The 23998-nt window shown below is 40.3% G+C and overlaps 1 protein-coding gene across 6 annotated transcripts in view; it reads right to left on the bottom strand.

Annotated features, from left to right (window-relative positions):
- The window catches only part of SS18 (SS18 subunit of BAF chromatin remodeling complex), a 66102-nt gene that overhangs the window by 23889 nt on the left and 18215 nt on the right, over positions 1-23998 (bottom strand). For all 6 annotated transcript variants that reach the window (XM_038390459.2, XM_038390456.2, XM_038390460.2 and 3 more), the window contains 2 exons: positions 17487-17640; positions 1770-1991 (listed from right to left, as the gene is read on the bottom strand). In XM_038390459.2, coding sequence (XP_038246387.1) covers positions 1770-1991; positions 17487-17640 — 376 coding nt within the window. The remainder of the gene's footprint in view (positions 1-1769; positions 1992-17486; positions 17641-23998) is intronic.

Raw genomic sequence — 23998 nt, 5'->3', positions numbered from 1 at the left:
AGCATAGAAACAAGTTAATAGTTTTGTCCATTGTGGTAGTATGATATTTTTATACTGCAGTGTATTTAGCACTAACACAAGGACCACACTGGCAACAGGATAGAGCATCTCTGCTGTTTATTCTGGATAAATATCTTAGATACAGAATCCATTCTGAATTGTTACTTTATGCATAAAGACATCATCAGAAAATACTATGTAGAAACAGATTTGTATCTGGGACTGAAATTCTATTCCTAATATAAAATAAACAGGTATTCCAAATTAAAAACATATGTGTGATAGAGAACAGAGATACATATGTATACATAAGATTAGACAGTCTCCTATAAATGTTTATTGGGACTATCTAATCTTAATTACTCAATTAATCCATGAGATTGAAGAGTGACTTGTGTATCAATTCTTAAAAAGAAAAATGTATTGTTTTACCATAGTAAATTTCTACAGGAGATACACAAAGCAATGTATTAACTCTTTTATATCACGATCTTCACTAAATGCAGAATGTTACATAAATAACACTACAAAAAAAACATAGGTTCCCTTCAGATCTGACAAAAGCAGGTATTTCCAGTGGTTCACACTGTCTGAATGTGGCCCAATGACTGAAAACAATTAAGTGACTAAAAGGCAGGAGAAAAGAGATAAAGGGTGGGATCCACAAAGGTACTTAGGTGCCTAATGCCCATTTTTAGGACCATTGCGATCCAGAAAACTCCAGCTCAGCTGCTGTCTAACTTCATAAGTGCTTGAACTCACTTGGCACCTAAGCCTTTGCCTCTGGACATGAGAACTGCAGCCTCACTCTTGAGCACCTATCTCCTCCACAACTGCCCACTCAGATGCCTAAGAGCCAGAATAATTCACAAACCAGAAAGACAGGCATTCAGTCATCTAAGCTTAATATAGGGGCCCTATTCATTAGGTAGCATCTGAGCACATCTACTGGATCAGCCCCCTCAGGCTAGTTCACACAATATAGCCTAGGGGAAAGGGGAAGAGAAAGAAAAGGAGGACCTCCCTTATCACCTTTAGCCAGTAGACAGGGTATTCACCCAAGATGTGGGAGAACCCCCAGTTCAAGTCCCTGTCCTCATGAAGGGGTGAAGAAATTCGAACAGGGATTGGCTACCTCTCAAGTGAGTACTTAACCACTAGGATACAGAATCATTCTAACTCTATCTCTGGCTCAATTAATATTTAACTATTCAATGTTTCATTAAAGTGGACCAACTTCAACAGGAAAGATTAAGGGACACCCATATCAGACTATTTCCACAGCCTAGCGGTTAGGGCACTCAACTGAGAGATGATCGACCCAGTTCAAATGACTTCTCCTCCTCAGATGCCTATCTCCAAGAAAGGAAAGGGGCTTAGCATACACCGCTTTGGTCAGCATCTCCCATGAGCTACCTTAGGCAGTTCCCCACCTAGCGTGCTGGCTTTTGTGGATCATGTTCTTAAGTGCCTACTTCTACCCATTCATTGTATAGGGAGTCTTTGTGCCTAACTCAACCTTTGTGGACCCCAGTGGTTCTAATGATTTTCTAGGCACCTAACAGTTAGGTGCTGTGGTGCTCAGCATTGCTACACCTAAGTCCCCTCATGGATCCCACCCAAAGATCTTTAGGGACAGAAAGACAAATATATTTAGAGAAGGAAACACTTTAACTTGGAATAAAGACTTTTTTCCACCTTTAAAGGCTTACATAAGAGGCCTCGTTTTGTAGGTGACCCCCACTTAATAGGAATTACATTTCATTTACCTTGGTTTGGTTGCATGTTTATGTTTGGTCTGGGGCCATAGTTGCTCATGGGCTGTCCTTGGCTCAGAGTCATCTGATTCTGCACTGGCATGCTTTGTGAAGATGGCACTGAGTGATTATAACCGCCCATGGACCCATGGCTACTTGAAGACATGTTCATGGAACTGTTTGTCATACTGAGTTGATTAGGCCCAGGTCCTTGCATAGGCATATGATTAGGTCCTTTGGAGAGAAAAAACATGTTATGTTAAGTACCATTAAACAATCAATAGCAGTCACACTCAGTCACAACACTAATTATATTATGTACATTTATTAAATCAGGGGGTTGACTTATGATTTGTTGACCTGATTAAATCATAAAACAGAGATTGCAATTGTCATTAAGTTTAGATCCACTATGACTTTACATTATCTCATATAGTAGCTGAAACTTTTAAAATAAAAGTTGCAAACCATCATTCAGCCTTTCTTAAATCCATACTCTGTGCAAAGCTAGCCCTTTTAGCACTTAGCTTACATACACCTAGATTTCAACACCCCACTTATTTATCAGTGCAACAGTAGGTTCAAGAACCTGGCTATACAGATTTTAATGTATTCATACTAGTCAACCTAGATATTCTTTTGAAACTGGTATTTAGTACTTGGGAAATAACAACAAGTACTGAACTTCAGACAGTGCAAAAAACACACACACACACACACACACACACACACACACACACACACACAAACACATGATTATAAGCATATTTAACATTAGGTTCTAACATCAAATACAGCCAAAAGCTTACAGATATATTTACAGATTACAGAAAAAACAGTTAATCTCTCACCATTGCTCCCAGTGAAGACTCAAAGCATGAACAACCTGGTCACACACCCATATGGCCAGTTATACCTCTTCACCCTTTACTCCTCCCTTCCTGGCAAGACAGGTTGGAGTTTGATTGATCTCTTGATTATACCCACTCTCAATGGATATTTTAAAAAGAGTATAAGCATGACTGCTTGATAGGATACCATCTGATCAGTTTACCTATTCTTTTAGCTGGGAGATGTGAATTAAAGTCCCTTTTCCCTCAATATGAACATCAGCTGTTCACATACTAAATATTTATTTTTTTGGAACTGGAAATTGCTTCTATAAAAGGATTTTTTTTTTGCCTCTCTATGGTGGCAGTGGAATACAATTTTATTTTGTACAGCTTTTTTCATATAGGCTTTATCCCTAAAAACTTTATACAGTATTAAATAATATAGTTATAAAGTTAAAATGAAAAAATACAAGCAGAGAGAGAAAAACAGGCAAGGGAGAACATTTTCTGATCAAATATGAGGGTCGAGAAGGTAGTGAAATCAGGAAGACTTATGTAAATGACAGCCATCCTAAGAGGGAAGTACTGTATGACATACGGTACCTCGAAGTAGCCCCCTGTAACCCTCATATTCATCATTCGTATATGATTGTGATATTTCATATAAAGCATGCCATGTAAGATACCATATGAAAGGTCATGATCTGCTGAAACCCACTGTTCTGTCAAAATATGTATATTGTTAGTGTGTGTGATATTATGAGATTTTTCTTTATGGTTGTTATTAAAATATGTTGTGAGTTTGGAAGTCACCCATTGCTAGTTCTCCAGTGACAACAAAGGAGGTGATCCACACACAGAAAGGTGTTGAACAACCATTGATCAGCAGGGGAGCTGTAAACAAGAGATTTACAATTCTGTAACAGAGTTGCGTAAGCACAACACAATGGGAATTGCTCAACTCTATGACTCAGTTGCACAAGACCACACCAGGTGGACTACTCAACTCTGTGACTCAACAAGGCCCACCAGGACGTTTGGGCCAGTATTTTCCAGGCACATGGACTGAGGGTATAAAATAAGGGGAAGTGGCAACATGTGATTACCTCTCTCCTCCCCCACCTACGCTGAAGGCAACAAGAATGCTGGGAAGACAAAGACTTGAACTGAGGAGACTGGTCCCAGGCTGAGAAGGAAAGTCATCCTGTGTATTAAGAACTATAACCTACCTGCAACATCCAGTGGGGTGAGAAAAGCTGTTTGATTCACCTCTGGTTTAGCCTAAAAGTTTAGGATTTAGACTGCATGTTTAGTTTTTATTTTCTTAAGGTAACTATCTCTTACTTTTATGCCTACCATTTATAATCACTTAAAATCTATCTTTCTGTAGTTAATAAACTTATTTTAATGCTTTATCCTTACTAGGGAGATTGTCTAAAGTGCTTGGGGAATCTGTTCAGGTTACAAAGGCTGGTGGCATGTCCATTTTCCTTTGATGAAGTGGCAAATTAATTAATAAGTTTACACTCTTCAAAAGGAGGTCTTGAGCAGTGCAAGACGGTATATTTCTGGGATGCAAGGCTGGGGGCTTAAGAGACTAGCTGGTGTTTCCCTGCATATAGCTCATGAGTGGTTTGGAGAGCACTCAAATTGGCTTGGCGTGCCTCTGCATGCTGGTGGCTGAGTGATAACGGCAGCTGGAGGGGTTTGCTGCTTGTCACTAGTAAAACATTGTGAGAAACAGCCCAGGCTGGAGAGTTAAGGGGGCACAGCAGTCCTACAGTTGCAGGGAACTTGTCACAGGAAGGAAGTCTATCATACTACCAGTAGCAAGATTATGTGATGGGGCAGAGAGGCCAACGCTACACAAGCTTAGTGGGGAGCGTAGAAATGATAGGTCTATAAATAGGCTACATCATGGCTAAGTAGGCTTAAGGCTTTCATTGTGAAATAGGCTGCATAAAGGATATAAAACAGAAGGCAATTTTGAAATGGATCCTAAAAGAAACATGGAACCAGTGGAGCAGTATGAGGATAAAGCAATTTGGTTGTATTTTTCTGTATGTTTGAAAAGAATCATATCAGCATTCTATATGTCTGAAGAGCCAGGTCTTAGCCAAGGAAACACAGTTGCAATATTCAAAGTCAGAAGAAATTAAGGCATAGATAAGGATTTTAGATGAGTCAGTGTTATACACCAGAGGTTCTCAAACTGTGGTCCGCGGACCACCAGTAGTCTGCGAGCTCCATTCAGGTGGTCTGCGGATAGCTCCCTCTAAGGTGCATGCCTGGGTGGCTGCACACAAGAAAATGAAGGGCCACCCACCTAATTAGTGAAGCCGTGCAGGCCTTGGACCACTAATTAGGTGCCTGGACCCTAGAGAAGACACACATGTAAGGTGAGGTGGTGGCCTTGGGGGGAATAGGGGACAGGTGTGAGGGGGCAGTGGGGTAAGAAGAGAGAGTGGGGGAAATTTGGGACATGTAGGGCTGCGGAGACTTAAAAATCCATGGTGCACCCACACCTTGAATACTGCATGCAGTTCTGGTCACCCCATCTCAAAAAAGATATAATTAGAATTGGAAAAAGCACAGAAAAGGACAACAAACATGATGAAAGGTATGGAACAGCTTGAATATGAGGATATATTTAAAAGACTGGGATCGTTCAGCTTAGAAAAGAGACAACTAAGGGAGGAAATGAGTGAGGTCTATAAAATCATGAATGGCATGGAGAAAATGGATGAGGAAATGTTATCTACTGCCCTTCAAATAACACAAGGATGAGGGTCACCCAATGAAATTAATAGACAGCAGATTTAAAACAAATATAAGGAAGTACTTTTTCACCCAACACATGTAGAACTCAATGCCAGAGGATATTCTGAAGGCCAAAAGTATACGTGGGCTCCAAAAAGAATTAGGTAAATTCATGGACGATTGGTCCATCTAAGGTGCGCACCTGGGCGGCTGCACACAAGAGAATGAAGGGCCACCCACCCAAGCCAGCCAAGCCGTGCAGGCGTGGCTCCACTAATTAGGTGCCTGGACCCTGGAGAAGATGAACATGTAAGGTGAGGTGGTGGCTGTGGGGGGAATAAGGGATAGGTGGCAGTGGGGTGAGAAGAGGGAGTGGGGGCAATTTGGGATGTGCAGGGCTGAGGCCGTCAGAGAAAAAGGCGACTTTCCCCAGTTCCAGGGCCTTCCATCCCAGCCTCAGCTCTGTGGCTGCTGTGGTGGAGGAAAATACCCCCCTCCTTTCCAGCTCCAGCTCAGGGGCTGCTGCAGCAGGGAAAAGGGGGAGAGACCCCGCCCTCCTACTTCCAGCACCAGCTCGGACGCTGCCACAGCAGGGGAGAGAGGGAGAGACCCCCCCCCTTCCCAGCCCCAGCTCGGAGGCTGCTGTGGCGGCGTGGGAGTCCCCCCCTTCTTCCCAGCCCCAGATTGGGGGCTGCTGCAGTGGGGGAGAGCGGGAGAGACCCCCCCTCCTTCCCAGCCCCAGGTTGGGGGCTGCCACAGTGGGCGAGAGAGGACACATCTGTTGCATTAGAAAGATAAGACTACTGATATTAAAATATGAGTTGTGTGCTTTTCTTTGTAGAACAAAAAAAGTTAACTATTATTAAGGTTTTTTCTATATAGCGCTTTTATCCAAAGCGCTTTACAATAGTTAGCTAACGGTACAAACAACGTTTGGAAAGATCATTAAGTGGTCCGCTGAGACTCTCAGCAATTTTCGAGTGGTCCGTGAAAAAGAAAGTTTGAGAACCACTGTTATACACAACGTTACAGAGGCAGTTATTGGAAGATTTGCAAACAACAAGTTGTATAAGAAAAAAATGAAGGTCAAGAATCATACACAAACAAAAAAGCCAAATGGGAAGGAAACTCACCCTTGAGGTGAGCTTGTTGTCTGGTTGGTTGGTGGTTTTTGTGTGCTTGCTTGATTTCCATGCGTCTGCCTGATTGAAGTTTATAGTGTGTTCTGTTTGGGGGAGCTCTGTGCTGAGCCAAATGGCCTGCTAGCTTAGGAAAGGCTGAAAGCTTCCTAACAAAGCTCTAGCCTGCTCTCCTTTGATCCCTAATCTCTTAAGGATCCCTTGACAAGGGGGCCAGGGATACCTGAGGGAGAACAGGAGTTTAAAAAGCCAGCTCCTATATGACCAGAGGAGCTAGCGAACAGGGGAGTGAGTTTAGAGAGGGAGCATGAGAGCCAGATACACCTAATGACCATTCTTTAAACTTAAGCCAATAAACGTCCCCCTCAAAAAAACAAAAAACAAACAAAAAAAACCTCTGCAAGAGTAAAAATAATACGGCAGATGTCCAGCAGCAAAGTAGAGGCTATCCTGTTTATTGCACTGAATGCAGCATGTATAATTACCTGCCTTGTGAGCAGAGGGCATATGTGTGCATGCAATGCAAGTAACTCATGGTCCTCAGACACCAAATACAAGACCTTGAGATCACAGTGGCTGAATTGGAGGAGCTAAGGGAGACAGAAAGGTATATAGACAAAATTTCTGGGACAAGGTACTGTGGTCCCACCCCCAATCTGACAGCCTTTGTGCTGTTGAGAAGGATGAAATTCTCAACAAAGGACAGGTTTCAGAGTAGCAGCCGTGTTAGTCTGTATTCGCAAAAAGAACAGGAGTACTTGTGGCACCTTAGAGACTAACAAATTTATTTGAGCATAAGCATCCAATGAAGTGAGCTGAAGCTCATGAAAGCTTATGCCCAAATAAATTTGTTAGTCTCTAAAGTGCCACAAGTACTCCTTTTCTTTTTGCGAATACAGACTAACACGGCTGCTACTCTGAAACAAGTACTCCTGTTCTTTTAACAAAGGAGAGCATCAAGCTGGAGCAGAGGGAAACAAACCTATAGTTGGGACCCTCCTTCCAGATGGAGTCATGATATCCTATTGCACAGAGGCTAGCTCTCCAGAGGAGGGAATCTCTGTTTTTTGGAAGAGACAAGTAATAGTAATGGGGGATTTAATTATTAGAAATATTGATAGCTGGGTTTGTGATCACTGGGAGAACCATACGGTGAATTGCCTGACAAGTGCGAAGGTTGCAGACCTCTTGAGACCTCTAGACAGATTTGTGTGCAGTGCTGGGGAAGAACAGGTGGTTGTGATACATGTAGGTCCCAATGACATAGGGGAAAGTAGGAAAGAGGTCCTGGAGACCAAATTTAGACTGCTAGGTAAGACATTAAAGTCCAGGATTTCCCTGGTAGCATTCTTTGAAATGCACCAGTTCCACGCACAGGGCCAGTTAGACAGACAGAACTGCAGGGTCTCAGTGTATGGATGAGACATGGTGTTGGGAGGAGGGACATAGGAAGTGGGGCACCTTTTCGGAACAAAGAATGATATTAAGAAAGGATGGGCTCCACTTAAAACAAAACGGAACCATAGTGCTAGCTGGTAAATTGAAAAGGTCATGGAGGAGTTTTAAACTAAAGGCTAGGGGAAAGCCGACAGCCACAGAGGACAACACAGTTCACAGACACATCCCATGGAGGAGGATTTATTAAAGTGGATACACTCTGTATCCTTGTAAAGAGGGGAGGATAGAAGGTGATAAAGTACATGTAGGAACTGAAGAAAAACAGTCAAACAAAAGAGAGTCCCATTCAATTACATCATAATAAAGAAGAGAACTAAATATTGACAAATTTTATAAATGCTTGTATACAAATGCTAGAAGTCTAATTACTAAGATGGGTGAACTTGAGAGTCTGATATTAAATGAGGATACTGATATAACAGGCAACACAGCAACGTGGTGGAAGAATGATAATCAACACAAGGGTACAAAACCTACAGGAATAACAGAATAGGTCGTGCTGGTGAAGGAGTGGCAAAATATGTGAAAGAAAGCATACAATCAATATTGTAAAAAAATCTTAAATGAACCAAACAGTACCACAGAATCTCTTTGGATTGAAATTCCATGCTTGAATAATGAGAGTATAGAGTAGGAATATACTACTGATCACCTGACCAGGATGGTGTCACTGCTTGTCAAATACTTAGGGAGAGCGGAGAGGCTACAAAAATAAAAAACCCAATAATCATGGGGGATTTAACTATCCACATATTAACTGGGTACATGTCACCTGAGGACTGGATGCGGAGATAAAATTTCTAGACACCATTAATGCTTCTTGGAGAAGATAGCCCTGGGACCCACAAAGGGAGAGGCAAGTCTTGATTTAGTCCTAAACAGGGTGGATACAAATCAATGATTTTTTTTAAAAAATTTCAAAAAAATCAGATTTTTTTTAATTTAAATCAGATTTTTTTGATAAAATGCTTTTTGAGGAAAAAACCTATCTAAAGGTAGTGTGACAAAGTTCCTCCTCTCCCTTGGTGGGTCTTGCACTTATTGGCAGATTTGCTCGCCTTGGAGCTTCACAGCAGCCCTCAGCTTGGCTGTTTTTCTGAACCCACAGTCCAGGTTGACTCCTCCTCTGTCTGACCAGGAGTTGGGAGGATTTGGGGGGAACCCGGGCCTGCCCTCTACTCCGGGTTCCAGCCCAGAGCCCTGTGGAATGCAGCTGTCTAGAGTGCCTCCTGGAACAGCTGTGCGACAGCTACAACTCCCTGGGTTACTTCCCCATGGCCTCCTCCCAACACCTTCTTTATCCTCACCATAGGACCTTCCTCCGGGTGTCTGATAATGCTTGTACACCACAGTCCTCCAACAGTCTGCATTCTCACTCTCAGCTCCTAGTGCCTCTTGCTCCCAGCTCCTCATACCCACATCACAAACTGAAGTGAGCTCCTTTTTAAAACCCAGGTGCCTCATTAGCCTGCCTTAATTGATTCTAGCAGCTTCTTGATTGGCTGCAGATGTTCTAATCAGCCTGTCTTAATTGTCTCCAGAAGGTTCCTGATTGTTCTGGAACCTTCCCTGTTACCTTACCCAGGGAAAAGGGACCTACTTAGCCTGGGGCTAATATATCTGCCTTCTATTACTCTCCTGTAGCCATCTGGCCCAACCCCTTCACAATAGTTTTAATTAAAATACATTATAGCTCAAAGATATCTCATCATGGAATAAGGATTATAAATTCTAATTCTATAGTACGAGACAATATAGTCATGTAATGTTTAAGAAAAGTTTTGTAAATGAGTTCCAATAGTTCATGGATTAGGGACCCAATCTTATGGGATTCCAGGGTTTCTGTATAGATTATTTAGTTTACTCTTTCTATCTACCCAATGGGACTCAGTGCTCAGTCTAGAAGATACCATCAGAGATGTTTAGTGTTGCAGTTCTCAAACTGTGGATTTGTGTCTCCAAAGATAACATGCTTGTTAACAGCAAAAATGTTTTTAAATAAATAAATAATATATAGAGGTGAGAAATAACAGATCTTAACCCTATTGTTCCTCTGCAAATTTGTGTACACACAGTCAAACCCTTACCTCTCTCTAAAAGGATAAAGTTTCAAAAAGTTCAATGAATAGAAGATTGTTGGGGGCAGAATAGATCTGGACAAGGAGAAGAAGTCTGGAGATAAGTGTGAGAAGGGAGGGACAGGCAGTAGAAACAGAAGTGAAACTGTTTGAGCAGCATATTCCAGAAGTCTTGAGGTCTTTCTGAGTGTAACTCTTCATTGATTTGAGATCTACCGTACCATTCTCTCACTGGAAGGGAAAACCTATAATGGCAGCAGGCCATGAAAGAGACCCAGTTTGGGAATATTTTAATGAAGTTCCTCTACGTGTGGGTAAAACAGGCATGTGTGCAAAATGCAAACAGCGCAACAAAGAAATGCAAGGCCTGGTTACCCGAATGCAACAACATCATGAAAAGCTGCGTTCAAGATGATGCAACATGTCTTAACATGCAAGATCTTCAGGTTGGTAAACTTTTTTATTTTATACTTCTTTCTTAAGGACTGCCTGTCTTCCTTCTGGACTATTCTTGAATTTTCATATTTAAGAAAAAAATATAGTTGTTACTCTATGGTACTATCATTTTAGATGCAGTTGCAATAAAAAATAAATAGCTGAAATAGGCAGATCTTCTTTTTACAATTTCACCTTTAAAGTAGTACTGTCAGTGAATGCAAGGAGAATATTAAATGAGAGTGTGGTAATTATAATTAAATAACTGCATTGACTTATTTTGTTTAGGAGAATCCATCCTCAACATACGGGATTCTGAAGACTATCCACCTTCAAGATCACCATCATTTTCTACAGTTTCAGAGTTATCTACCAATGATAGTGTTTCAGTCACAACATATATATAAATGATCTGGAGGATGGTGTGGATTGCACTCTCAGCAAATTTGCGGATGATACTAAACTGGGAGGAGTGGTAGATACGCTGGAGGGGAGGGATAGGATACAGAAGGATCTAGACAAATTGGAGGATTGGGCCAAAAGAAATCTAATGAGGTTCAATAAGGATAAGTGCAGGGTCCTGCACTTAGGATGGAAGAATCCAATGCACCGCTACAGACTAGGGACCGAATGGCTCGGCAGCAGTTCTGCGGAAAAGGACCTAGGGGTGACAGTGGACGAGAAGCTGGATATGAGTCAGCAGTGTGCCCTTGTTGCCAAGAAGGCCAATGGCATTTTGGGATGTATAAGTAGGGGCATAGCGAGCAGATCGAGGGACGTGATCGTTCCCCTCTATTCGACACTGGTGAGGCCTCATCTGGAGTACTGTGTCCAGTTTTGGGCCCCACACTACAGGAAGGATGTGGATAAATTGGAAAGAGTACAACGAAGGGCAACGAAAATGATTAGGGGTCTAGAGCACATGACTTATGAGGAGAGGCTGAGGGAGCTGGGATTGTTTAGTCTGCAGAAGAGAAGAATGAGGGGGGATTTGATAGCTGCTTTCAACTACCTGAAAGGGGGTTTCAAAGAGGATGGCTCTAGACTGTTCTCAATGGTAGCAGATGACAGAACGAGGAGTAATGGTCTCAAGTTGCAATGGGGGAGGTTTAGATTGGATATTAGGAAAAACTTTTTCACTAAGAGGGTGGTGAAACACTGGAATGCGTTACCTAGGGAGGTGGTAGAATCTCCTTCCTTAGAGGTTTTTAAGGTCAGGCTTGACAAAGCCCTGGCTGGGATGATTTAACTGGGACTTGGTCCTGCTTTGAGCAGGGGGTTGGACTAGATGACCTTCTGGGGTCCCTTCCAACCCTGATATTCTATGATTCTATGATTCTATATATGTCACACAGACACAATATATCACCTGTAGCAAAAAGAAAATCCATCATCCAGAAACAACCATAGATATGTTTGTGATAAGAACCTGCAGATTACAAAAAGAGGTAATTGATGAAAAAATTGCCCTGTTTGTTTATGAAACAAACTCTCCTTTTCCGTATGATTGAGAACCCACACTTCATTAACATGGTTCAGTCATTAAGACCAGGTTACAATCCACCCAACAGAGCAGATGTAGCAGGCAAATTGCTGAATAAAGTGTATGAAAGAGAAATTGAGCAGTGTGCAAAAGGTTTAGAGGGTGAAATTGTTAACCTGAATCTTGATGTGTGGAGCAATGTCCACAATGATCCTGGTGTATGTGCTTGTGTGACAACAGAAGAGGGAGAAACAATTGATACATCAGGAAATGCACACACAGCAGAATACTTACAAGAAGTAGTAGTAAAAGCTATAACAAACTGTGAAAAAAAATTGAAATGTATAGTACGCAGCTTGGTCACAGACTATACTGTAAATGTATCCAAGATGAGAATAAATTTAGAAGAGAGTCCTACGCTAATAACATACAGTTGCAGTGCTCATTTGATGCACTTCCTAGCCAAAGACTTCAGTATTCAGAAATAAAGGCTAATGTTGTTGAAATTGCAAAATACTTCCGTAACAACCACTTTGCAGCAGCTGTTCTGAAAAAAGTGGGAGGAACCAAGCTAACTCTCCCACAAGACATGCGATGGAACTCAGTAGTGGACTGTTTTGTGCACTGTATCAAGAACTGGCCTAATCTGATGACAGTTTGTGAACAAAATTGTGAAAAAACAGATGGTATTGTCACAGTCAAAGTTCTCAACATTGGGCTTAAGAGAAATGTTGAACACATGCTGAGTACCCTGAAGCCTATTGCTGTAGCCTTGAACAAAATGCAGGGAAATAGCTGTTTTATTGCTGACGCTGTTGAAATTTGGAAGGAACTGAGTGAGATCTTAAAAAGAGAAATATGCAATGAGAGAGTTAAATTATAAGCATTAAAAAAACGAATGGGACAAGCACTGTCTCCAGATCATTTTCTTGCATATATTCTCAATACTCAGTACTAGGGTCAAACCTTAACTGCTGAAGAAGAGGAGCTGGCTATGAAATGGACATCCAGCAATCATCCCTCCATAATGCCAAGCATAATAAACTTCAGAGCTAAGGGTGAACCATTCAAGAAATATATATTTGCTGATGATGTTTTAAAGAAAGTCACACCAGTGAACTGGTGGAAGTCACTTAAGCACTTGGATTCAGAGACTGATGAAGTGATAATCTCACTTTTATCAGCAGTAGCTTCTTCTGCCGGTAAAGAAAGAACATTTTCTTCCTTTGGACTAATTCATTCCAAATTGAGAAACTGTTTGGGACATGAAAAAGCAGGAAAACTTGTTTTTCTTTTCCAAATTATGAACAAACAGGAATCTGAAGGTGAAGACGACTGAGTTAGTTGCAGAAGCCAATATTTTAAGTTTCTCATGTTGACCTGGCTGACACAGTCGATTTAATTTTTTTTTAATAATATTTCATTTAACTAATTTAGTTAAAAACAATTTTAACAAAAACAAACCTGATATTAAAAAACCTGAATGTTTAACTAAATTCAAAAAGAAAAGGAGTACTTGTGGCACCTTAGAGACTAACAAATTTATTAGAGCATAAGCTTTCGTGAGCTACAGCTCACTTCATCGGATGCATTAAGTGAGCTGTAGCTCACGAAAGCTTATGCTCTAATAAATTTGTTAGTCTTTAAGGTGCCACAAGTACTCCTTTTCTTTTTGCAAATACAAACTAACACGGCTGCTACTCTGAAACCTGTAACTAAATTCAAAAATTCATATGCTTGTTTTGTTAAAATATTATGTTTGCTGTTGAAGAAAAAATCCAGAATACATAACATTGTTGTTTTAGTTAAATAAAACAATTTAAATGTCTGTCTGGTGATGTTCTCCTCCTGATACAGCATGGCAAGAAAATCCTCCAAATATTAATGATTAACCTGTTGAATTGGAGATAGTTCACCTCCCAATGACTTCACAAATATCTGCTTCAATTACCTTTGGTAAATGTAACAACCAATCATTCATTCATTTTCTGATATAGCCGTAAAACTAATCTGAAAACTTTTCAAAATAAATCACTTTAAAAATGTATAGTGTGTACCTTCTAAAAATGAAACTTACATCCATCTCTGAGTTCTGTGAAGAATATGTATTAAGCTTATAACAACCAACAAGAATGCACTTTTATGTAGAAATCCATGATTAAATCGAGTCTTCCTGACTAGTGCTTTAAATCATGATTTAAATCAATTCGATTTAAATCAAATCCACCATGGTCCTAAGTGGCACACAGGATCTGGTCCAAGAGGTGAATATAGCTCAACCGCTTAGTCATAGTGAACATAATGTAATTAAATTTAACATCTTTGGGGTGGTGGATACCAAAGAAACCCACCACAGTAGCATTTAATTTCAAAAATGTGATCTATATAAAAATGGGAAGGCTAGTTAAATGGAAATTAAAAGGAACAGTCACAAGAATGAAATGCTTGCAAGCTGCATGGAAACTATTTAAAACACCATAACAAAGGCTCAAACAATATGTATACCCCAAATAAAAAAACCAGTAAGAGGTCCAAAAAAAATGCCACCTTTGCTAAACAGCAGAATAAAAAGAGGTGATTAGTGACAAAAGGGCATCTTTATAAACAGGAAGGCCCATATTGCAAGACTGGTCAATATGATAATTATCACCAGTTGCTTATCAATACAGTCTGCCAAATTTTCTCAGACTGTAACATGGTCATCCATGCTTTTGTGAGATACAGGCTCAACTCGTGTAACTTCTTCAAATTGGTCTTCCATCAGACTGGATCCAGAGAAAGTTGGTTATGACTGCCTTCTGTGATCACAGGACAACAGTGCCAGGTTGTCAAATAATGCAATTAAGGGCCTCTGTAGTACATAAAGCCTTTTGTTATCTAAGTCACAAGTTTCTGAGCAATCATCTTTTGCCTGATTTCCTTGCCCAGCAGTTATGATCATCAGGGAATTGGACTACAGGAATTCCTTTGGTTTGCTCAGCACTGACCATCATTGGGCAGGTCTTTTTCCAACACAGGACCCTGGCTGTGGAAGACCTTTCCAATAGTAGGCCTTCCTGAATCCATAAGTTGGTGTTTTAAAGGCATTAATTCTATTTACTTCAGGTAGATCTATTCTTGATAATTTTCCCCATAGCTCCCTTGGTTTTACAAGTTATTAAATGTGTACTGTATTTGAACTAATTATGCCTTCTTATATTTTTTAAATTTTGGTTTTGGCTTCTATTACAAAGTGTTTATTGGGATCTGTGACAGCTCAAACCAGGGTACTGCGATAGGCCCTGCTGGACTGATTGAAGAGCGAGACCTGAGATAGGGCTGCAGATTAAGGGACCTTACAGAGGGCACTGAGATAGGTTCCTGTTGGATTTCTATCCCAGAAGGGGTTTGGGTGTTTTGTTGTTACTCCATTTTTGTTTTTTTTTTAATAATCTCACATAAAGACTGTGTGACTCGGCCAGAGGGCTGAGTCACTGAAGACCCACCACAAACAGTGCAGGCATTAGTACTGAGACAGGGGAGTTCACGAGAGGTGAGCGTGACCTCATTACAGGTACTTATTCTGAGATATCTAAATATATAAACACATACACAAAATAAAATAACTGACTGCAAGCATATATTTCAATTACTAAAGGTCTGAATATAGGGAACCTTCCACAGTCTTTCAAAAAAACCAAATTTGCTACATTTCAAAGTTGTACATTTAATATGATTTTTTTCCCTTCTTTCTCCAGGGTATAGGAAAAGATATTTAATAGATTCAGTGTCAACCCCAATATCAGAAAACGACCCATTGTAAACTGTCTCTGTTTACCTTCACATTCTCTATCTTAAACAGAGAGGAGAAGGAGCAGATAGATATATATTTAAAAAAAAGAATATGTTGTGGTAAAGGGTAAATTAAAGCTTGGTTAGTAACCATATTTAAATATTCTCTCTATTTGGAGACACAAACAAAATTTATTTACCTTTCACATATTTTCATAAGAACTTTTTCTGTAGTCTACCTAACTGGCAAAAGATGTACCTTTTTAAGCACATTAACTTTCTCCCCCTTCGTTCTGCAGTGAAGTGTCAATGCTCATACTGTGACAATGATCTTTTCCAAGGAAACAGATTACTATCATAAACACAATATTATGACTTTACTAGAGGCTCAAGAGACAGAATTGTGAAGGACAATGCCATTTTCAATGTGAGCAGATGGACGCTAGGAGAGCAGGAAACTCCCCACGAGAATCCCTTGGTTCCATGTAGGAAGTGAACAACATAATTTTTGACGAAGCATAAGAGGTCTCTTATGCCAAATGCGGCCTGTGCTACAAATAGATGATTTAACTAAATTCTGCTCCACCCATATGACATGTCACTAAAGGACCACTTCTCCCTCTCTAGGGGCTAGCCAGCCACTTTTCTCAAAAAGAAATCTGATCGCTATCAGATCACTTGAAACCTAGAGTTGAGGGGAAGCTAGGGACTTGTTAGTCTGATAGGAACTGGAGCAATCGCAAGTTTTAAAACATGTTTTAAATTCTATCCGATTTATTTATATATCTGTAGAGTTTATCCATGTGCTTGTTTGAGAGGGGTGTGTCTACAGGGAACCTTTGACGGCAGCTTCCTTTCTCTGGAAGAATCATCATCTTAGAGCTTTGGTCTGAAGAGCTCACTTGTACCCACTGTGGGGAGAACTGAACAAAAGAAATCCTGGGAATGTAGTTTTTAAGTTAAAAGCAAAACTATGAGAAATAGGCACTAAGACTTAATGAGATTAAATTCTGGGAAGCTGATTCCCTATAACTAAGTAAGCTTTTCCACAACTTTCTCCATTCTGATCTTACTGCTAACAGGAGCACTTATCTCTGTAGCCAGGACTGGGGCAGTGTGGAATTTTATCATCTTGTTTCATTGCTTTGTTTTTCTACTTCTCGAGTACAGACTTTTTGTTTGTTTGGGGTTTTTTTGCAATTAACTGACTTTAAATTCACATCTGAAACAATAATCTTCAAGGAATTTCTTCACAAATTCCTTAATATTCAGTGTCTTCAATAATAAATGGAATACACAAGATTAGTGGAAATCAGATTATTTTCTATAAAGTGCTCTATTTGTAAGGCTTACCCCAGATTGAAGCATTCTCTCTAAGTTATATTTACTTTATTACTCTCTCGTTATTTAGCTGTGATGATTTTAGAGTCTCTCCTTTATGGAAGGATTTGTATTTCTTCAGCCACACGCCAATACCTTTCCCCAATAAGCCTTCTAAAGCCAACTGTAGGGCATGGTTTCAGACAGACTAAATTTAGCCAGTTCTGTTCATCAGAGGAATGCTGTATGTCAGCTACATCAAAGCCCAAGGGCAGCCTGATAAACACTGAATACAGGTCACGTAGCTCTGTAGCTAACAAACTCTAAGAGAGCTTGTACTCGGGGGCATTCAAAGCAGTTTTGTCATCAACAATCTAGTATCCCTTGAGCCCCCATGTCGTTTCAGTTGCTAAGCAACACTGGTGTTAATGTCTTAGAGGACAAAAACTTACCAGGCATCTGGCCGTTCATCTGGCTCTGCATGTGTGGTGCAGGAGGGCCCCCACCTACCATACCATCTGAAGACATGTTGTGAGAACGTGGAGGTGGGGGAGGGCCACTCTGACTCATCCCTCCTGGACCCATAGGCATATTCTGTGTGGGTGGCTGAAAGGAGACAGTTTAGTCAAATAAGAGAAGCATTTAGTCTGACAAAAATATTGTATGTACATATGGTACAACAGTTGCCTATATTGTTAAGTGGGGTATGAAGGAAAGCACTGTGAAAAGCATTTCTTGTCTCTTCTGATACATTTAACTCCTCTTAATATTAATTTTAGTAAAACATTTAATATTTTACATAATGTATTACATCAATTTTACATAATGTATTAGACACACTGCATCACAGCATCTTTCAGCATGGCTATTAAATAAAATACAAATCAATGCTTCATTAAAAAAATTATATCAGAACAATTTAAGATTGTTTAAAAAAACATTAACCCCCTACCCCATCCACCCCCAAAAAGAGCATTTTAAAGAGCCACCTCTTTATATCTTCTCTTTCAAAGCAACATTTGTTTGGTATAAAAATACACATTCTATGATCTTCTCTCACCAACAGTTCCTGGTGCATCCACTGCTGATAACAGACTTTACACCAGTAAAAAAGTAATTACAAAAAGAAAGAAACCCTAAATGCTGAAAGCATGCCAGAAATCTGCACTATTACAGAGGAGAACTGTGAGTGTTAGAAGGTCTGAGATCCCTTCTTTTCTATCCCTCTGAAGGTTCATAATTTTGTGCTGAACACCCCCTACAGACTGGAAGCACATTAGTGCGGCTCTCCAAAGGTCCAGAGACAGCTGCCTAGAAAGGATGTTTATGGCAAATTTCCTAATGAAATTGTGAGGAAAATAGCTAAATAACCTTGAGAGTTCAAAGAGGGAAAGCAAGAAAAACAATATACATGAGTAGGAATTTACCACTGGATTTCTACTCAGGAGGATGTATGGGGGTACAGAAACTGCTGCTAGCTAGCTTCACTGTCCCATGCAACCATGGAGACAATACTAGCCCCTTTGTACACTTCAGCCAAATGCTTTCTGTGGGATAAAAATGCTCTCTATTATGAGAGAGCTAAGATTCTCTCATCTGGGACTCCTCAGACAACCACCACGATACCCCATGCAGGCTACCATGCTCCGGGGCATCCTCTCCTGTGACACAGGTATGTGGTTATTTTGCCAGATTCCCTTTTACAGAAAGAAATAAGATGACCAATGGGTGACCTCTTGTGGGTTAATTCCCCTGCAGCCCTGTCCTTCCCTTCACTATGTCTATTCATTGGGGGTTCAGAAGAAGATAGAGCTGGAAGTGACCACTGTCTTAAAAAATGGATGCAAGTAGCCACCCCTCATTTTTCAGAGGAGAGGGCATTTAGTTTCTTGACAGTTTCTTTAGGAAGTCTGCAAAAGTTCTTCTTTCTGGTCAGCTGTCTCTACACCCTTGGTGGCCAGCACCAACGTACTTCCAGTAAGAAAGAGGAAGAAAAAAGAAGTGAAGGAGATGGCTTCCCTACTAAAACCCTTCTCCGACCTCTACCATGACAAAGAACTTATCTCTCACTGCTGCAAAAACAGCAGGAAATGGAGGGGGTAAAGAGTGGAAGGCAGCTACCATTCTACAGCAGAACCTCAGGGTTACAAATACAAAGTTACAAACTGACCAGTCAACCATCCACCTCATTTGGAACCGGAACACCACAATCAGGCAGCAGCAGAAACCAAAAAAAGCAAGTACAGCACAGTTAAATGTATACTATTAAAATCAAAAGGGAAAGCAGCATTTTTCTTCTGCATAGTAAAGTTTCCAAGCTGTATTAAGTCCATGTTCAGTTGTAAACTTTTAAAAGAACAACCATAATGTTTTGTTCTGAGTTACGAACATTTCGGATTTCAGAGTAGCAGCCGTGTTAGTCTGTATTTGCAAAAAGAAAAGGAGTACTTGTGGCACCTTAGAGACTAACAAATTTATTAGAGCATAAGCTTTCGTGAGCATCCGATGAAGTGAGCTGTAGCTCACGAAAGCTTATGCTCTAATAAATTTGTTAGTCTCTAAGGTGCCACAAGTACTCCTTTTCTTTTTGAACATTTCGGAGTTATGAACAATCTCCATTCCTGAGGTGTTTGTAACGCTGAGGTTCTACTGTACTTGATCTTCCTCCTCTATTAAAGAAGAGGGAGGAGGGAAGGCCTTTTAGGTCCAGCTCTTGCTTCTTTCTACTTCAAGAGGCTGATCTTTCCTCACTAGGGTTGTGGGACTCTTTTTGAATTGAGCAAACTAACTCAAAAATATTTGTAAATAGACACAAGCTAAGAAAACTCAAGATTTTTTTTCTCATTTTATTTTAGGTGGATTGCGTTTTTGGAATATGTGGAGCACCAATATAGGGTCAATGGCATACCATAATACAGGCAGAATTCTCTCAGGGCAGAGGCCAAAGAACCACAAAAGTTGGGAAGAACTAAAAATCTATGTCATTTTTTTTCTTGTTAATGCTTTCCCAGATAAAGATTAACTTTGCTAATGATTTACAGTTGGATTTAGAAAGATTGAGAAAAGGTTAAATGTTTACACAGCACTTTCAGGATGAAAATTATCATCAAGTTTCAGCTGTAATTAAGAATGAAGTGGTGAATTCCTTGTGGTGGTATTTGCAATAAAGCTAAAATATAACAATAGCAAAAGAAGTTTGTATACCCCTAAGCAAGAAAAAAACTGACAGGAAGTCAAGGGGGAAAGAATATGGCTAAATCACACAGTTCCCAAAGCTATTTGATTCAAACAGGTACAATACTTCAGAAAATGGAAATCGTACTTTAGTGAAGCTAACAGAGAATTTGAAGCTAACAGAAAAGATCATAAACACAGACAGCTTAAAATAATCAAGGACACAAAAACTTAAATTATATTTGAAACAGGACCTACTGTGAATTAGTGGGTCCACTTACAGTTACCAGGAAGTTAAGGGAACAATTAAGGAAAATAAAGACATGGCTTCTCTGCAAACTGATTTCTTTGCAAAAGTCTGTATCATAAAAGACACTGGGGAAAATGCACCTCAGGCCCATTCTTTTCAGAAGAAAACAATAAGGTACTGTCAGAAACTGAGTTGCCGGGAGGAGGTGCTAGAGAAAAATTGCTAAATTAAAGTGCAATACCAGAACCAGATGACACTCATCCAACAGTTCCGAAGACAGCTAAGAATAAAGTGTCAAAGTTGTTAACATAAGTAACCTCTCATTACAATAAACTACTCTGTCAGAGGACTGAAGGGTAACAAATGTTATGCCTATCCTCAAAAAAAAGGTAGTGTAGCTGATCTAGGAATTACAGACCAGTGAGCTTTATACTTCAGTATCAGGTAAACTGACTGAAATAATTAAAAACTGAATTATAAAACACCAAGATGGACACAGGATAAGGACAAATTAGTACAGCTTCTATAGAGGGAAATCATGTCTATCTAATCTATTAGAAATCTCTGAATGGTGTCAACAAAAAAGGTGAATAAAGGAGAACTAACTGACTCAGCTTATTTAGAATTTCAAAAAGCCTCTGGCAATGTCCCTCATAAGCGTCTCTGAGGAAACTAAGTAGTGCTGATGTGCATACTGTCATGGAACAGAAGTTGGCTAAGAGAACAAAAACATTTAATAAATTTAAACATGGGAAAAGGCTATTAATGTGATGCACCAAGGTTCTGTAGAAGAATTGGTGTTTCATATATTTATTAATGTACTGAAAAAGGGGGCACATAGCTGACAATTTTCAGATGATACAAAATATTTACATTATTCAACTCTAGAGAGGACTGTGAGGAAGGAATAAGCAATATGATGGCAGATTAAGTTGTTCAATATTGATAAAAATAAGATAACGTACATTGGAAGGAATGATTTGAGCAACTCATAAATATTGCAGGGTTCTTTCCTGTAACTACTAACAAAAAAGACCTGGATATTACTGTAGACAGCACAGTGAAAAAGCTCAAAATGCAGAGGCAATCATAAAACAAGAAAAGAAAATGTTCAGTGTTTTAAGAATGGGATAAGAAAATAATACTGAAAGAAAATATAATGCCATTATATTTATAAATGATCAGTTCAGTACCATGTTCAATTTTGGTCACCCCATCCCAAAAAGATAAAAGAGAAACTGAAGCACTTCAGAGACAGGCATCAGATGATTAGAGACCTGGAAAGTCTTTTATATAAGAGGTTGAAAAGACTGATACTGTTAATTTTCGAGAGGAGACAAATACAAGAGGATATGATAGCAATACAACCTCATGAATGGTGTAGAGCAGTTAAATTAGGAACTCCAATTTACCCTTTCATAGCAAAAAAAACAAGGGGACTTTCAATGAAACCGAATGGAAAAAAATATATAACTGATAAAAGGAAATTCCTTTTTATACAACACACAAACTGACCGAGGAATTCACTGACAAAATGTTAGGAACAAGATGCAAGTAGGATTCAAATAACTATTACATATGTATATGGACAATGACACAGTTACATTAGACAGGATATAAACCCTCATACTGCAGGGCATAAGTCGACCACTAACTGATGGGGATTAGAAAGAAATTCCCCCTAGATATATAATCATCCACTATGGTGTTTCTAAAAAAGAAAAGGAGTACTTGTGGCACCTTAGAGACTAACAAATTTATTAGAGCATAAGCTTTCGTGAGCTACAGCTCACTTCATCGGATGCATTTGGTGGAAAAAACAGAGGAGAGATTTATATACACACACACAGAGAACATGAAACAATGGGTTTATCATACACACTGTAAGGAGAGTGATCACTTAAGATAAGCCATCACCAGCAGCAGGGGGGGGAAAGGAGGAAAACCTTTCATGGTGACAAGCACAGTAGGCTAATTCCAGCAGTTAACAAGAATATCAGAGGAACAGTGGGGGGTGGGGTGGGAGGGAGAAATACCATGGGGAAATAGTTTTACTTTGTGTAATGACTCATCCATTCCCAGTCTCTATTCAAGCCTAAGTTAATTGTATCCAGTTTGCAAATTAATTCCAATTCAGCAGTCTCTTGTTGGAGTCTGTTTTTGAAGCTTTTTTGTTGAAGTATAGCCACTCTTAGGTCTGTGATCGAGTGACCAGAGAGATTGAAGTGTTCTCCAACTGGTTTTTGAATGTTATAGTTCTTGACGTCTGATTTGTGTCCATTCATTCTTTTACGTAGAGACTGTCCAGTTTGGCCAATGTACATGGCAGAGGGGCATTGCTGGCACATGATGGCATATATCACATTGGTAGATGCGCAGGTGAACGAGCCTCTGATAGTGTGGCTGATGTGATTAGGCCCTATGATGGTATCCCCTGAATAGATATGTGGACAGAGTTGGCAACGGGCTTTGTTGCAAGGATAGGTTCCTGGGTTAGTGGTTCTGTTGTGTGGTGTGTGGTTGCTGGTGAGTATTTGCTTCAGATTGGGGGGCTGTCTGTAAGCAAGGACTGGTCTGTCTCACAAGATCTGTGAGAGTGATGGGTCGTCCTTCAGGATAGATTGTAGATCCTTGATGATGCGTTGGAGAGGTTTTAGTTGGGGGCTGAAGGTGATGGCTAGTGGCGTTCTGTTGTTTTCTTTGTTGGGCCTGTCCTGTAGTAGGTGACTTCTGGGTACTCTTCTGGCTCTGTCAATCTGTTTCTTCACTTCAGCAGGTGGGTATTGTAGTTGTAGGAATGCATGATAGAAATCTTGTAGGTGTTTGTCTCTGTCTGAGGGGTTGGAGCAAATGCGGTTATATTGTAGCGCTTGGCTGTAGACAATGGATCGAGTGGTATGATCTGGATGAAAGCTAGAGGCATGTAGGTAGGAATAGCGGTCAGTAGGTTTCCGATATAGGGTGGTGTTTATGTGACCATCGCTTATTAGCACCGTAGTGTCCAGGAAGTGGATCTCTTGTGTGGACTGGTCCAGGCTGAGGTTGATGGTGGGATGGAAATTGTTGAAATCATGGTGGAATTCCTCAAGAGCTTCTTTTCCATGGGTCCAGATGATGAAGATGTCATCAATGTAGCGCAAGTAGAGTAGGGGCATTAGGGGACGAGAGCTGAGGAAGCGTTGTTCTAAGTCAGCCATAAAAATGTTGGCATACTGTGGGGCCATGCGGGTACCCATCGCAGTGCCGCTGATTTGAAGGTATACATTGTCACCAAATGTGAAATAATTATGGGTCAGGACAAAGTCACAAAGTTCAGCCACCAGGTTAGCCGTGACAGTATCGGGGATACTGTTCCTGACGGCTTGTAGTCCATCTTTGTGTGGAATGTTGGTGTAGAGGGCTTCTACATCCATAGTGGCTAGGATGGTGTTTTTAGGAAGATCACCAATGGACTGTAGTTTCCTCAGGAAGTCAGTGGTGTCTCGAAGATAGCTGGGAGTGCTGGTAACGAAGGGCCTGAGGAGGGAGTCTACATAGCCA

Source organism: Dermochelys coriacea, chromosome 2 (assembly GCF_009764565.3).
Source record: "Dermochelys coriacea isolate rDerCor1 chromosome 2, rDerCor1.pri.v4, whole genome shotgun sequence".
NCBI classification, from domain to species: domain Eukaryota; kingdom Metazoa; phylum Chordata; order Testudines; family Dermochelyidae; genus Dermochelys; species Dermochelys coriacea.
Note: the sequence above shows the minus strand (reverse complement) of the source record. Positions and strands in the feature narration are given on the sequence as shown.